At 28.2% G+C, this 15,911-nt stretch overlaps 3 protein-coding genes and 1 pseudogene across 3 annotated transcripts; all 4 read left to right on the top strand.

The window, feature by feature from the left end:
- The first annotated feature begins 1,867 nt into the window (after positions 1–1,867).
- LOC111616212 lies at positions 1,868–2,770 on the top strand. The gene is made up of 2 exons (XM_023357640.1): positions 1,868–2,657; positions 2,721–2,770. The coding sequence occupies exons 1-2, from the start codon at positions 2,276–2,278 to the stop codon at positions 2,768–2,770; spliced, it is 432 nt and encodes a 143-aa protein (XP_023213408.1). The 5' UTR covers positions 1,868–2,275.
- Positions 2,771–2,775: 5 nt separating this feature from the next.
- LOC111616211 lies at positions 2,776–4,997 on the top strand (annotated as a pseudogene).
- A 6,276-nt stretch (positions 4,998–11,273) lies between these two features.
- On the top strand, positions 11,274–11,793 carry LOC111616210. The gene has a single exon (XM_023357638.1). It carries the CDS (start codon positions 11,380–11,382, stop codon positions 11,791–11,793), a length of 414 nt encoding a protein of 137 aa, XP_023213406.1. The 5' UTR covers positions 11,274–11,379.
- Positions 11,794–12,202: 409 nt separating this feature from the next.
- On the top strand, positions 12,203–12,787 carry LOC111616209. Its single transcript, XM_023357637.1, has one exon. It carries the CDS (start codon positions 12,215–12,217, stop codon positions 12,785–12,787), a length of 573 nt encoding a protein of 190 aa, XP_023213405.1. The 5' UTR covers positions 12,203–12,214.
- Positions 12,788–15,911: the final 3,124 nt, after the last annotated feature.

Here is a 15,911-nt window from a genome sequence, read left to right as displayed (position 1 = left end):
TTTTTTTTATTACATCCTGATCCAGTTACTTTATCTAAAGCTTTTTTCACTCCCCATCCTGCAGCACCCGATAAAGCTCCTGTAGCCAAAGTTGTTAGAGTAGGAATTAAAAATGGTAAGAAGCCTCCATTCTTTTTTAATTGCGTTCTACTTATTTTTATTCTCTTTCCTTCATTAATATTTTTTATTTGTGTTTTTGTTAAAAACATATCATGATTAGGAGGTTTAGATTTATCTATTTGTAAATATATTTCTTCTCCATTCTTAAAGGCTGATTCCAATTTATTCTTTTGAGATTCGCTAAGATAGATTCTAACCTTTATATAATTACTCATTTATTTAGTTAAAAATTTAGAATAATATTCTTTCACTGTATCAGCTGTTATTTCTCCTGAATTTAATAATAGATCTAGAATTTCAACAATTTTATTATATACTTTTTTATTTCCACCTAACAGTTTATCAGTTAATTTATCTAATTCACTAACTAATCCTTCTCCACTAATTTTAAATGATTGTGAAGCAGACTTTAAAACTTTTAATTTTTCTCTATAAAGTTTAAATAAATCTAAATCAGACTGATACAAATTTAACTCCTCTTCTAATGCTTTTCTTTGAAAATCATCTGTAGATTTCTTTAATTTTCTATTCACTTTTGCTTTAAATGATCCTAATGATTTCGTTCTTCTTTCAGCTTTTTCAAGCATTTCATTTATTTCATCAGGTTTATTAACTAATTGTGATGAAAGAATAAAACTATTTCGCTCTAAATAGGAAACATCTAATCCTTCATCTAAGTTTTCTGCAGTATCTATACTTCTTTTTCGGTGTTGATTCTCTTTCAACTAAAGTTGATTCTGCTTCTGGAAGTTGAGGAAGTGAAGAATCAATAGTAGAAGGAATTGTTATATTATGAATAGCATCTTCAATAGCTTTTAAATCTTGTCTAACATCTTGAATAGGAACCTCTAATTTCTCTGTAACTGGTTTATGAAACTCTGAAAGACTTTCTTCATATCTTGTTTTACCTAATAATTGTTCTTCATTCTTCTTTCTTATTGCTCTATTCTGCTTAGCTAAAGTAAGTAACGCTTTCTTTGTCTTCTCATCCATTTACTAAGCTAAAAAAATTAGCTCAAGTTAAATATTAAGCTGAACTTTTTTAAACAAATAAATGATTAAGATAAAAGATTATACAGAATCAGATGAATATGAAGATCCTAATCAGAATCCATTATTACCTAAACATTCATTCAGACTCTTAATCGTTGTTGGCCCATCAGGATGTGGAAAAACAAATCTCTTATTAAATCTAATTTATGATCAACTGAATTTTAATGCTTTATACGTATGTGCTAAAGATATATTCGAACCTAAATATCAAAAATTACAAAAAAATTTTACACAATTTGATGATGTTGAAGAGGAAGATATTATAAGTTTGAAAAGTAAAGAGAAATATAAACTACTCGAATTGTTTCATAAATTTATAAAAGAAACATTAATTACTAATAACATAGATGATATGATTGATGTGGATAGTTTAGATCCATCGATAAAAAATCTGATTATTTTTTATGATTGTATTACTGAAAAAGATCAATCAAAAATTGTAGATTTCTTTATCAGAGGAAGGAAGAAAAATGCTTCAATTATTTAAGTATCTCAATCCTATTATTCAACACCAATTGATATATGAAGAAACTGTAATTATATTATTTTCTTCAAGATTCAAGACAGAGAAATTAAACAGATAATTAGAGAAATAGATGGATCATTTTGTAAAAATTTATATAGTAAAGCTACTCAAAAGCCATACGATTTCTTTATGCTAGATTTTAAAAAACCAAAGATGAAATATCGACGTAATTTTACTACTTTATAAATGGAAGAATACTTAGAAAAGAAAATATATGTTTACAGAAAGAGTTATAATGATTATCATATAATTAGTGTATCATTAACAGTTGGAAAATTTATATTTAGTGCTTCAGGTCTATCTGCGTTTGTTATAGTTCCGTTAGCAGTATTAAGCTTAGGAGCCGGAATAATCGAAGTTATAGATAAGTCATTAAAACTATCGGAAAGAAAGGAGAAATACAAGCAAGCATTTAAATTTTATATACAGCTATTAAATCTATTCAAAGCTGGGAGCATATCAGAATCTGACGTGTATTTGAGAGAAGAACAGTTTATTAAAAATATGAAATATTTCCCATTAGAGAAATATATAAAGAAAGCACAATTGAATGGATATAAATTTTTGAATAAATAAATGAATAAAAGAGGTGGAGATGTTGTTGGGTGGTTACAAGATAAAGTGAATCCACCTGAAATGCATATACCTGGATACCAATATTGTGGCCCCTTTACAAAACTACATAAAAGATTAGAAAGAGGTGATCCTGGAATAAATAGAGTAGATAAAGTTTGTAAAAAGCATGATGTTGCTTATAGTAAATCAAAAAATACAGCTGATAGACATATAGCAGATCAAGAAATGTTAAATGAATTAGATCTTATTAATAACCCATCGAGTGCCTTTTATCCACTTGGAGAAAAACAAGCAAGAGCAGTTATAAAACCAATCATTAGTGCAAAGAAGAGATTCGGCCTTGGAATTTCTCCCAATATAAATAGTATCTATTGTTTAAAGTGTAAAAGGAAAACAAAAACAAATAATATTATAGAAACAAGAACAAAAAATAATAAATCTATAGCGAAAGGAACGTGTGCCGTTTATGGTACTAAAAAAGCTGTTTTTTTATGAGTTTGATGAAGGATGTTTATTATAATCCTGAAACTGGTTACTGTGGTATAAATGAATTACAAAGAAAGACTGGTTTACCAAGTAAGGTTATTAAAGAATTTTTACATCAACAGGATGAATATACTAAACATAAACCAATTACAGTAAAACCTCGAAAACTCGGCCTAATGTGGACCGAAGGGTGGCCGAGTTTATGAAAATGCCGGGTTATCGGGAATGGGGTTCAAAAAGGATAAGTATGTGTGTTTCCTCAGAAAATAGTGTTCTGTACTTATATGTATTGTTTACTTGAGAATATAACAGAGAATAAACTGCCCAAATACCTTTAAACAAAGGAAAAGTACGTCCTTTATGAAGGTATAGAGCAGTGTTTTTCAACCTTTTTGAATACGCGACCCCTTTCCAAGTTAAAAAATTCTGGCGACCCCCCTAGGGCCATATTAAATCTATATCAGTGATTTTAAAAATTATGTATTTAATTTTCTTTCTGTTGAGAGAAATTGTTGTTGATTGAAATGAGAATTTAAGAAGAATCGACAATAACTTAAGACAAGTATAGTATGAAACTTCCTTTTCATTATAACATTGGGCTCTGGGTGCTGTTGACCTTTTTTTTTAGGATGAGAGTTCTGAACTTCTACTTTTCTACTTATTACTTCTTTTTACAAGTCAGCTCAACACTTTTTCGGCTATCATTTTCTGGGCGTACTCACCCAGGCCCCTCCCTGGCGACACCCATCGTTCAGACCTAAATGCCGATCAAAAAACCAATTGTACTGTATAATAAACAGGTACAGCCTTCTCGCTAAAATTGTAGTTTTTTTAAATGTAGTGCAGGACCTACAAACACTTATCTTTTTCTTTTACCCGCGACCCCCCGTGTAAGGCTTCGCGACCCCCAAGGGGGTCGCGACCCACAGGTTGAAAAACACTGGTATAGAGCCTTTACTACATGAAAATGAAAATTAATGAATACACTGTGTACAGTAATTTACCTGATAAGACAGACCTCAGAAAAATACTTTATGAGAGCTGTTATACTTTTATAAAGCTGTCTATAATGAAAATTAATTAACTAAGGATTTTTTTGCCCTGCCAGGGTGTGGCCGAGTTATCCGGAGTGCCGTGATATCGAGAGCCGAGTTTTCGAGGTTCTACTGTATTAGAATGCTCATTTCCCAATAACAGGATAGGAAAATATTTTCGTAACTGCGAAAGATCATTACAATTACAAATCACGAAGTTTTTAGAACATCTAAATGAGGTAAGAGCTCCGTACGCTGTAGTTCCGTTCAGAATCCCCGGATCTTTAAATCTGCCAGGGCAAGTCGCATCGATTCCTTATTCTGCATAAGTAAATTCGAAGGGGGGGAAAAACAAGAATATTTTAAAATCTAACATAAACAAACAGATAATTTAAGTGATAAAATTTCTTCCTAATTTAAAATGCTACAAAGCTATATAAAGTTTTTGTTGGAGATGATTTAATACTATGAAAATATTTCAACAATAATTTTGAAATTTAAGAAAACGTTTAATTTTACGAAAGAAGCCAACATATTTTTTAAAAACNTGGAAATATTTTACTGCTAACAACACTAAAAAATGGATAGACGTTTTAGATAAATTAATTAAAAATTATAATAACTCTTATCATAGATCAATAAAAATGACTCCTGTACAAGCAAGTATAGAAGATAACGAATGGAAAGTTTATGAAAATTTGTTTAAAAGAAAAATTATATCACAGTCTCCTAAATATAAAGTAGGTGATATGGTTAGAATATCTATATATAAAAAACCATTTAAGAAAGCTTATTTACCCTCCTAAAGAGAGGAAATATTTATAATATCTGAAGTGTTGAAGACAGATCCAATTACTTATCGAATTAAAGATTTAAATAAAAAAGATATTAAAGGAACTTTTTATGAAAATGAGTTAGTTAAATATAATAAAAAAAATAAAGTTTATAAGATAGAAAAAATAATTAAAAAGAAAGGAAATAAATATTTAGTTAAGTGGTTAGGATATCCCGATTCATTTAATAGTTGGATTGATAAAAAAGACATTAATTAACAAACATTTTATTTTATTTTTATATGATACACATTTTATTTATTTTATTTTTTTATATGATGTACACTACAATAAAATCAGTTAAAGTGGTGGTTGAAAACGGACAAGCATGTCCTCTCTTCCTATGACATCATTTTCAAAATTGCGGTTAAAAACGGACAAGCATGTCCTCTCTTCCTATGAAGTAGAGCGATTTCACAATCACTGATAAAATGACTGTTGGAAAAAAGGCTTATATTCAGGGAACATCTGTTAATTCTAATGTTAAAAAGGAAAAAAATTCACTTATAATTTTCATTAAAAGCTCACATAGTAGTAGTCCTGATTCTTAAGTTTGCATAGAAAAAATAAAATGACTAGTCACCTGAATATGATTGTCCCTGTAACATTTTCAAGAATTCTTCCATTTCTTCTTTCAATATGTTTATAAATTTGTCTTACTTTATCTTTAGACATCTATAAATTCACCTTCTTGCATAGTTTCTAATCATTAAATTAAAATTAGCACTCATACTGACTGTATTCACTTAACTGAACAAGAAAGGGATATTTCAACATTATGTAGTAATAATTATTAGTCATCAGTAAATGACGTCAACTTCCTCTGCGTTCTTATCAACTTATTTTTTTATTATGAAGAAAATTTTTTCCTTATTAAATGAAGCAGTGTAAACGTTGTAAAATAAATAAACCGTTCGAAGAATATAGTAAAGATAATAATTCTAAAGATGGATATTTTTTATGGTGTAAAGGTTGTACTAGCGAATACTATAAAAATTATTATACTAAAACTAAAGATATAAAACAGAATTAATAGAATGTGAATGTGGTAAAAAAAATTTCTAAATCATTCTCAGAGAAGCATATGAAAAATGATGTTCATAGAAGGCGATTAAATAAAATTAAAAAGTGTAGTGAATGTGAGGAGGAAAAATCTTTCGATGAATTTCATAAAAATAAAAGGAATACTGATGGATATGCTTATATTTGTAAGGCGTGTTTATTATTGAAAAAATATTGAATGTTTTTTTCCTCCTAATAATGGAGCAAATATTACAATCACGAACTCTTCGTAAATTACATCATTGTAGAGATAATAATCTTAGAGGTTATTCAAGATTAAGGAAAGCTTACCTAATTGATTTTATTATAAATTATAGACAGAGATGAACAAACTATTTGACAGCTGCGTCAATTTTGTAAAGATAATAATCTTAGAGGTTTATCAAGATTAAGGAAAGCAGCCTTAATTGATTTTATAGAGAGATATAAATTTAGTAATATATTTAACTTTGATGAAGATATTTTTTTAGAACCAATAGATCCCAGAGTAAAAAAAATAAAATGTGATATCTGTAATCATTACTATAATCCAACCTATAAGAATCTTCACATTAAAAAAAAAAACATATGAATGCATTATACAATGGTGAACCTATCCAAGAGATTGAAACAGCGTTCGAATCAAGATTAAAAACATATTCAATTAGGAACGTGATTAATCATATCATACCAAGAGAATTTTTTGAAGATGTGAGAGACATAGTTATTAGAAAAATAGTAGAGATACTGAAAAAAATGAACTTGAAAGTAAATTTCGAATTTTTCTGTGAGTATCAAAGAGAAAATGAGAACAAGGGTTTTTCGTTTAAAACTGAAAATGAGATTATTTTAGAATCAACAGATTTGAATGCTTTTTATGATAGAGTGATTAACAAACTAATAAGAGAGATGGATGAATTTGAAGCAAAAAGATCTGGATAGTCTTTAATAGAAATATATAATCTAGAGCTAAGAATCAATAAATATGTTCCATTTAGAGGATCATCTTTCATTGAATTACCAAAAACAATCAAAGACAAGAAAGCTGTAATGAATATTCGAAATGAAGATCAAGAATGTTTTGCTTATTGCATCGCTGCATATTTAAATCCGGTAGGAAGAAACAATCATAATCTTGGTCGAGTTAGTAATTATAACATTGATGAAATTAAAGAAAAACTTAAAGGAATCAAATCACCTATTGCTTTATCTGATATANTCCAATTTTAAAAATTATTTGTAATTTTAATTTAATCGACATTTGAAATTAATTTTGTGATCAGTGCTACCCAAACCACTACTACTAATCTCATAGAGAGAATAGAAGAAAGTTGAGAACCTTGCAATGAACCATTGCAATCAAACATTGCATAGAATACAGAAACAAAATGTGTTACAGTATATATATGTCTCATTCTTTCGTTGTTCTGTATTTATTCGCTTTTTCAAAAACTCAGCGCTGATTCTGTTGTTAACAGCCTCACTGTTCGTAGGAAAATACAGTAGTTTAACAAACCAATAATTATAGAACGTTTATATAAACAGAATATCGCAAATTACAGATAGACTTCACACTACTCTAATTTCTTGGTTAAAGCATAATCATCAGTAAAGTCGTTCTTTTACTTAAAACTGACGTTAAAATGCGTAAAAAGATTTTATACCTATCAAGTTATATACAGTAATGTAAGATTTTATTGTTGATGCTTTTATTATATTAAGTACAAAACTAAAATTTTGACAAACATGAAAAATATATTTAAAAACTTCGTTCTCGGCGGCCCATCGCATTTGTTTTCGATTGATATAATCAGAATAAAGTCTCTCGTTTTCTTTCATTTATGGTTTGCTATGTTACGCTTCATTTAAACTTTTTTCCTATTTATTAAATTATCTTAAAAGTTTGGTCCCCAATAGGATGTTGTCAATAGTACTTGATGTCCTTCAATGGACACCACCACTTCCTCTCAGGGAGAGCGTACGTTTATACTTTTCTCAAGGAAACATGTTTAATTAAAAGGAAGAATAAATCTCTCTTTCAAGCTGTGTGCTTAAGTACTTTCACATAATTACTGAAATAAAATTGAAAGTTCTGTACAATAATATTAAAACAGACTGCTTTTTTGCTACCCTACGTTATATTAAATATTCTAATCTGAGAAATAATTACGGAAAAAGATGTTAGGCAATGTATATATTAATAAATGAATAAAAGACGAATATCTCATGTTAACAATAATATGATGTACAAATAATCTTCTACTTTGAATAAAGGCGTTCGTACAAATTGCGTGAAGCTGGAATCCTAAAAAGTCATCAAATAAAGAGTTGCATATGATATAAAGATTAAGTTCTGAGAGAGATAAAAAGACAAAAACACTACAGGATTTCTCATTGTGATAAGAAAGTTATATAACAAGTATAAAACATTTTTTAAATACTAAAACTGTGAGTTAATTTAAATGAAATATAGACAACGAAAATTAATTTTTCAAAATTATTTTCAAGTTATTGAAACGGAAGCACGAAGAAGTTGTCAAAGTACAATAGGTAAAAGCAAATAAACAAATAAAAATTGTTTCGATTGACAGCTTTTGTTTATCGGTTAATAAAAATTGTTTCGATTGACAGTTGATGGAAATTTGGCATGCAAAAATTAGTAGCGAGAAAACTTCTGCTAAGGATTTTTTTAATTTTTACTATAAGAAATGCACCACATGGTAAGCATGGTAAGTGAACAGAGATATTACAGCTGTAGAAGTCAAATGTGGTATAGAAATGTGCCGAAGAAAAAATAGCATTGGAAGTACTTGATCAGAAAAGTCTATTTGCTGTTGTAGGCTATTCTTCTGCTATTACATTTACATGAAGAGTACACAAATTGGATTACATAAAATAAGATTCTGAACGCACTTTACAGGCACGTATCAACAAGCATCGGGATTGGAGACAAAGTGCAGTGCAAAGTGAAAAATACAGATGAAGTGCATTGGCAATGGTCCGTTCTGCAGTAAACATTAGTTGATTCTGATACTTAGCACGGTATTTATTGTAGGGACGATAAACTAAATGTGCTACTCTCGTGGCAGACGGTGACTGCAGTCTTTCTATACAAAAACTAAATTATTTTATTGATTATTAAACAAAAGACTTCAACTACAGGAGAGCAACCTGTTGCGGACACATTGGAGCCAATATCATAGCTATCGCTCTTTCTTAAACGACTACATATGCGATGGTAGCAAGAATGTCTTCCTAAATTATTTTTCAAAAAAAAATTTTTGCTTTTTTTGTTTTAGGAATGCTGTTAAGAGACGTAGGACGAGGCAAGATAATGCCTCGTCCTACGTCTCTGTCGCTCTGCAATAAAACGTCTTTCTGAAGGTGGTACGTTTTTACTGATTCCGATTTCATTGCCTCTCTAAGAAAAAAAGACAAGTTTAAGAACTGCTTTTTTTTATATGAATAATCTACGGGACAGTATGCCTGGCATGTGTATCTTCGAGGAAATTATGGAGAATGAAGAACAAAGATGAATACGGTGTTTGCAGGTTAAACATAAGTAAGTAATAAGTGTGCTGCACAGATTACTGCACTAACTGCACAATGACTGCATTTAAAAAAGCGATGTTTCATTTTATACCTGTACACCTACTTAGAATTTTGTAAAACCGAACTGAGCTCATATATGTGAAAACACTAAGCTGAGCTGAGGTCTTTACTGACGAGCTGCAAGTTAAGCTATGAATTTTAATTAATTAATTAATTAATTAATTAACCGGATTTGAAAGCTGAGCTTGAATGTCTTGCAGAAAAGTCTGTTTTTAGAATTAAATTGCATCTGTAATATGTATTTATTCAAATAAACAGCGAGTTGTGTATTAACTTTTTCAGCTTGCAACTATTTTATTAAAGAGCATTCGCTATTACAAGGCAACTACTACTGATATTTTTTGTAAGTTGAATGTGATCGTTATTCTGAAGCTGGTTACTTTTATCACTGTTTTATTATATAAACAACAATTAAACATTCGCACCTTTATTTTAACATAGGTAAAGATGACAACGCTGAATATATAGTTCTATTAAAATAAAATGTTGTCCCGAGCAATAGATCTGGTAAAAGTTAGGTGAAGAAATTTATATCGAATTGAGCTAAAGTATGAGCTAAACTACAACTCTGAATTCCGAATTTGAGACCTGAGTCGACTGAAAATTCTAAGCTGCAGCTCATTTGGTAGAACTTTTTCTTTACTGTCTCTATAGCCTAGTTGATGTCTCAGAGTAATTAATGTATTTATTTTTAGTAACAAATATTATTCCTTCTCAGAAATACAGTAAATAAAGTGTGTATTCAGAAAAAATTTCATACACATTTTTCAAAATACTAGCAAGAGCATGCAAAAAATCTTCTCTCTGCCTTAACTTGTGACAAAGCGATACTATATGAGGTGCTTCAAACAGCATCATGCTCTACAGCAACAAAATGTGTGGAAGCAATATTATAATTTTTGAGCCGTAGAGCAGACACAGGAGTACTTATATGCACATTGTGATTTTTCGGAGATATAGTGAATCTAAGGGCTATGATGTCCGGTTTTCCCGTACATACCGTATAATGAATCGATCAGAANAAAAAGAAGAAGATAAGAAGTCAGAAGAGAAAAAAGAAATAAATTATGAAATATATCCTATAAGAATAACAGAAAATAAACTAGTTAAGCATGTAAAATTATTATATTTAAAAAATGAAGAAAATTCACATTACTGTTTGATAAATGATCTATCTAGATTAGTCAGATCACAAATAACAAAGCATGCAGAAAAGATTTATATATGTGAAAGATGTCTAACATACTATAATTCAGCAGAAAAATTAACAAATCATGAAACTGGTTGTAAAGAAAAAAAGATGGGGAAGATACAAACTATTGGAGGAAGTATTTGCTTTAAAAATTTAAAAAAATCATTGAGGATTCCATTTATGATATATGCTGATTTTGAATGTCTAACTAAGAAAATAGACTCATGTCAACCAGATCCATCTAAGTCTTTTACAATGAAATATCAACATCATGAACCAATAAGTTTTTCTTATTACATAAAGTATGTACATGGAGAATATACGGATCCAGTTATATACAGAGGGCCTAATGCAGAAAAAAGTTTGTAGAGATGTTGAAAAATAAAGTTGGAGAAATTGAAAAGATATATAAAAACATTAAAGAAATAAATATGACTGCAGAAGATGAAAAACATTATAAAAATACTAATATCTGCCATATATGTGGTAAGGAGTTAAAAGAAGATAAAGTTAAAGATCATGATCATTTGACAGGGAGGTATAGGCGCCCTGCCCATAACCAATGTAATTTAAATTATCAAAACCCTAACTTTATACTGGTATAAAGTTAGGGTTTTGATAATTCATAATCTAACTGGATATGTTGCTCATTTATTTGTCAAAGAACTTGGATATGATACAGAACCAATTAGTTTGATACCGAACAATGAGGAGAGATATATGTCATTTACTAAGAAAATTGGTAAAATGAGACTTAGGTTTATAGATTCATTTAGATTTATGGCTAGTATTATTGATAAACTCTCCAGTAATTTGAAAAAAGAACAGTTTAGAGAAACATCTAAGTTTTTTCCTAATCACCTATTAGATTAAGTTATAAGAAAAGGTGTTTATCCTTATGACTATATGGATTCGTGGGAGAAATGTGAAATGGATAAACTTCCTTCAAAACAAGAATTCTATAGTATATTAAATGAATGTGATATATCGGATAAAGATTATGAACATGCACAAAACGTATGGGAAGCATTTAGGATTAGGAATATGGAAGAATATTCAGATCTATATGTGAAAACAGATGTTTTGATACTAGCAGACATCTTTGAGAATTTTAGAGATGTATGCTTGAAAACTTATAAATTAGACCCAGCATGGTATTATACAGCACCTGGATTATCATGGGAAGCAATGTTGAAGATGACAGATGTAATGTTAGACTTGATAAGTGATTATGATATGATTTTAATGATAGAAAATGGGATAAGAGGAGGAATCTCTCAATGTGTTAGGGGTATGGAAATGCAAATAACAAGTATATGAAAGATTATGATAAAAACAAGGAATCTAATTATTTGATGTATCTAAATGCTAATAACTTATATGGATGGGCATTGAGTCAATATTTATCATATGATGGATTTAAATGGTGTGAGGAAAATAATATTGATTTCTTCTTCAATATTTCTGATGAGAATAAAATAAGATATATATTAGAAGTTGATCTGGAATATCCAAAAGAATTACATGATTATCATTCTGATCTCCCTTTGGCTCCAGAGAACAGAATACCAGATGGATCAAAGCAATCTAAATTATTAACCACATTATATGATAAAAAGAAGTATGTGTTTCATTATAGAAATTTTAAACAATATTTAAAAATGGGGATAAAACTTAAAAAGATACATAGAGTATTAGAATTCAAGCAATCTGATTGGTTAATAAACCCATCTATGTGGGAATGAGTATATTAGATCTTTCGAAGCATTTGATGTATGATTTTCATTATAATGTGATGAAACCTAAATATGAAGATAACATAAAATTGTTATTTCAGAATACGGACAGTTATATATATGATATAAAAACAGATGATATTTATCAGGATATGAAGGGAATGATTAATTACTTTGATACGTCTGATTATCCTCAGAATAATCAATATGGTATACCGAGAGTTAATAAGAAGGTCTTAGGTAAACTGGAGGATGAAAATAATGAAAAAATAATGAGAGAATTTGTTGGTTTAAGAGCAAAAATGTATGCTTTAAAAGTAGAAGATCAGGTTACAAAGAAATCAAAAGGAGTAAAGAAATGTGTTGTTAAAAATAGGATATCATTTGATGATTATAAAAACTGTTTATTTAATAAAACAGAACATTCTAGAACAATGAATCTAATTAGAAGCAAGAAACATGAACATTATTCAATAGAAGTTAACAAGAAAGTGTTATCACCACATGGTGATATGAGATATATATCGGAGGATGGAATTAATACATTACCATTAGGACATAAATTTTTTCTTATATAAATGGACTCTAGAAATAAGAGGGCTATTAATTGGGATAATTTTTCAAAACAAGAAAATTTAACAGAAGATTTAATAGGAGAATTTAAAGATAAAGTTAACTCGGATTTGATTTCTATACAGGTATACCTCGGCTTACGTCGGTAATTGGTTCCAGGAAAACGACGTAAGTCGAAAAACGACGTAAGTCGAATTTACCTGTCTCCGAATCTACTTATCACTAGGAAAGCATTTTAAATAATATATGGTTAATAAAAATCTATTTTAAGCTTACAAACAAATAAATTTTAGTTTTTAATATAGTACAAAAAAAATAATCTAAATTTACGAATGCGTGTACTGTAAATACAGTACATACTTGTANAAAATTGATTAAAAACTCAAAAAACTTTAACTTGTTCAAGTCTATTTTACCGGATATGTTGTAACGCGAAGAGTAACATTTCGTAAAGAGTTCTTCATTTCTATCTGAAATATAAAAATTCTGATTAATATTTATAAAAAATTCTACTTAATATTAAAATTATATAAATGTATTTTGTTTTTTATATTTATTATCAAATAAAATTTTAGTATAAAAACTATAAATAAAATATGACAAGAGTACAATTTTTAAAATTGAAATTATATTCTGAATATTTCGAATTTTTAACGAATTTGAACATATTTATGAAAATTTGACAGGACAGATTACTGTTCCAGATATTTCATTTATCAAAATTTAACTTGTTTATATTATGCTACTTTTTGCATGTAAACACGAAAAACTAACATTAAGTTTGAATATGTATAGTAGAAACGGTATCTAGAACGTTAAAATATTATGCTTCACTTTTTCAATTTTATTTTTAATTCATGCAACATATATTACTTTCGGTTTAATTTAGAAATCTCAATTTTTTACATTTTATTTGCTATTATTAATAATAAAAATTCACAAGTAAAAAATTGACTTTTAATACTTTTCTTCACTATTTAAGTAAATTACACTAATAATTAGCATAAATTGCATAAATTTATGCTAATTTACTAATAATTTAAAAAACAAGATTTGTGTGTTTTCCATCATAAATCCATTACGATAGCGCCGTGTGTATACAATTAGTAATCCAGTTTTTAACGTTAATTACATCTCACTTCAACACCCTCAAAAACTTCAAATGAATACTGCAAATGTTGTATTAGGCATTTGTAGTAAGCGATCTTCGAGTTTTTCTAGTGATAATTTATCAGAACACATTAAGATTTGTCTTAACGACCAAAAGAAACACGCTACTCTTAAGCTTAAATTTCGAATTTATTGTATAAAACGTTGATTAATAACGCAATGAATGGCATGATTACAGGGCTGACAAAACGTACGTTACTGTAATAATAAAATTATTTCTTTTTGGGTCATTTGGAAATTTGCGAATTTCAAACCTGGTCATTTTTTATTATCGGCATTACACTGAGGTACACAACAATTAAACCGACATTTGAATGATATCTAAAAAAGTAAAAAACAATTTTAAGCAAGGTAAATACAGTATGACAAACAGAACAGGAAGCAACGTATCTACAAACCGGATACTGGCACCACGTATTGGCTTTAAAAAGTGCACGCCCTATTTGAGGTGGAGAGCATACATTTTAAATTACACGAAATAAAAAAAACTATGAATAATTGCTCGTTAATAAATATCAATATTAATATNAGTTATATAATAAAAGTATTTTCTCGTTCAACAATAATCTTGATTAAATTAAGACTTTAAATTTCTTTCTTTTTATTCTAAACCTCGCAAATAAACTTCAAAAAATTGTCGTAACTATTTTAAATTATAAGTAGTGATACCACTTTTGTTTAGAGACAGGAATCGTATAATGTAAAATACTGATTTTTATTTAGAATCAGCACTGAACAGAGAATGAAAATATAAAATATACATCGTTCCGAAATGCATTCATAATGATAAATTTAAAAGGTATAGCCATCGATAAGTGAATACCTATGAATGTTAGAAGTGCTATACTGAAATTCTGAATTTCAATATAGCATATTGAAAGTTAAGTACGTCTTATCCACATATGAAGTTCAAATTGATTAAAAGAACATATTCTAGTGTTAAAATTAGATGTGTATTGAAGTAAATAAATAAATTATGAAAAACTTTTAAATTTAATAAATTTTAATTATCACTATTAGCAGTAATAACTAAATCACTTTTATTTTCACGAGTAATATTTTAAGATTTGCTTTTTGTTATCTATTCTTACGGAATATCACTTTAAAAATTTGATTTTTTTAAACTTCGTTTACATTCTAAATGAATATCATATAGAAATTATCATGTGTTCACTAAATTGTTTTCTAACACAGTATATTAGTTAACTGTATACAAAATAATGAAAAATACATTTATCATAATGATAACTCTAATATTCGATCCTAATTAAGTTATTGCAATTATTAACACCATAATTAAATTTAATTAAATAGAATTTGATATTTATATTCATAAATACAAAATAATATTTAAAGTCATATATGTAAATTTGTATTTAACGAAAGAAAAAATGTAAAATTTTGTTTGTAACGAAGCTTTCCTGAATGTCCTTTATAGTCTATTCTTTGATTAAATATCGACAAACCAATTCCAGATTCATTTTGAGAGTTATTCAAACTATAAATTAGCATGAATAACGTCGATATTTTTACAAATTATGTATATTGTTTTCATTTCACAATGTTTTTTAAGACTTATCAATCTTATGTTTGTAACCGTTTGCACGAATAAGAAAATAATCAGTTTTAAAAGCAGGTGGAATATTTGTCGTGAATATTCGTAAAATAAGAATATATATTGAAAATTATGTCGATAAAAATATTTATTATTGACTACAATAGTCAGTAACGTTTTTAAAACAGAAAAATCTATAGGTTCATTTAATTTTACAATTGTTAGAATATTTTCTGTTTATGAAAGTTTATTTATTTACTTTTAATTCTGTTAATACATAAAATGCTTTTAATCGATAAAAAATTTAATTACTGGAGAACTGCAGCAGTAATTGTTTTTCCTGTTATATAATTTAGCTGAAAACGTGAAGAAATCGAAAATTATTTCTAAAAATGCAAATTTAT

The sequence above is a fragment of the Centruroides sculpturatus genome, unplaced genomic scaffold (assembly GCF_000671375.1).
Source record: "Centruroides sculpturatus isolate CEXI.00-Female unplaced genomic scaffold, Cexi_2.0 scaffold2516, whole genome shotgun sequence".
Taxonomy (NCBI): domain Eukaryota; kingdom Metazoa; phylum Arthropoda; class Arachnida; order Scorpiones; family Buthidae; genus Centruroides; species Centruroides sculpturatus.
The sequence above is the reverse complement of the archived record's forward strand: the minus strand, read 5'-3'. Positions and strand labels throughout refer to the sequence as shown.

Bases quoted from the DNA above. Each gene is read 5' to 3' on its own strand.
- LOC111616212 (XM_023357640.1), top strand. From the start codon at position 2,276: ATGAATAAAAGAGGTGGAGATGTTGTTGGGTGGTTACAAGATAAAGTG. The intron at 2,658-2,720 runs GTAAAAGGAAAA...ATAAATCTATAG, and splicing joins TAGTATCTATTGTTTAAAGT to CGAAAGGAACGTGTGCCGTT.
- LOC111616210 (XM_023357638.1), top strand. From the start codon at position 11,380: ATGGATTCGTGGGAGAAATGTGAAATGGATAAACTTCCTTCAAAACAA.
- LOC111616209 (XM_023357637.1), top strand. From the start codon at position 12,215: ATGAGTATATTAGATCTTTCGAAGCATTTGATGTATGATTTTCATTAT.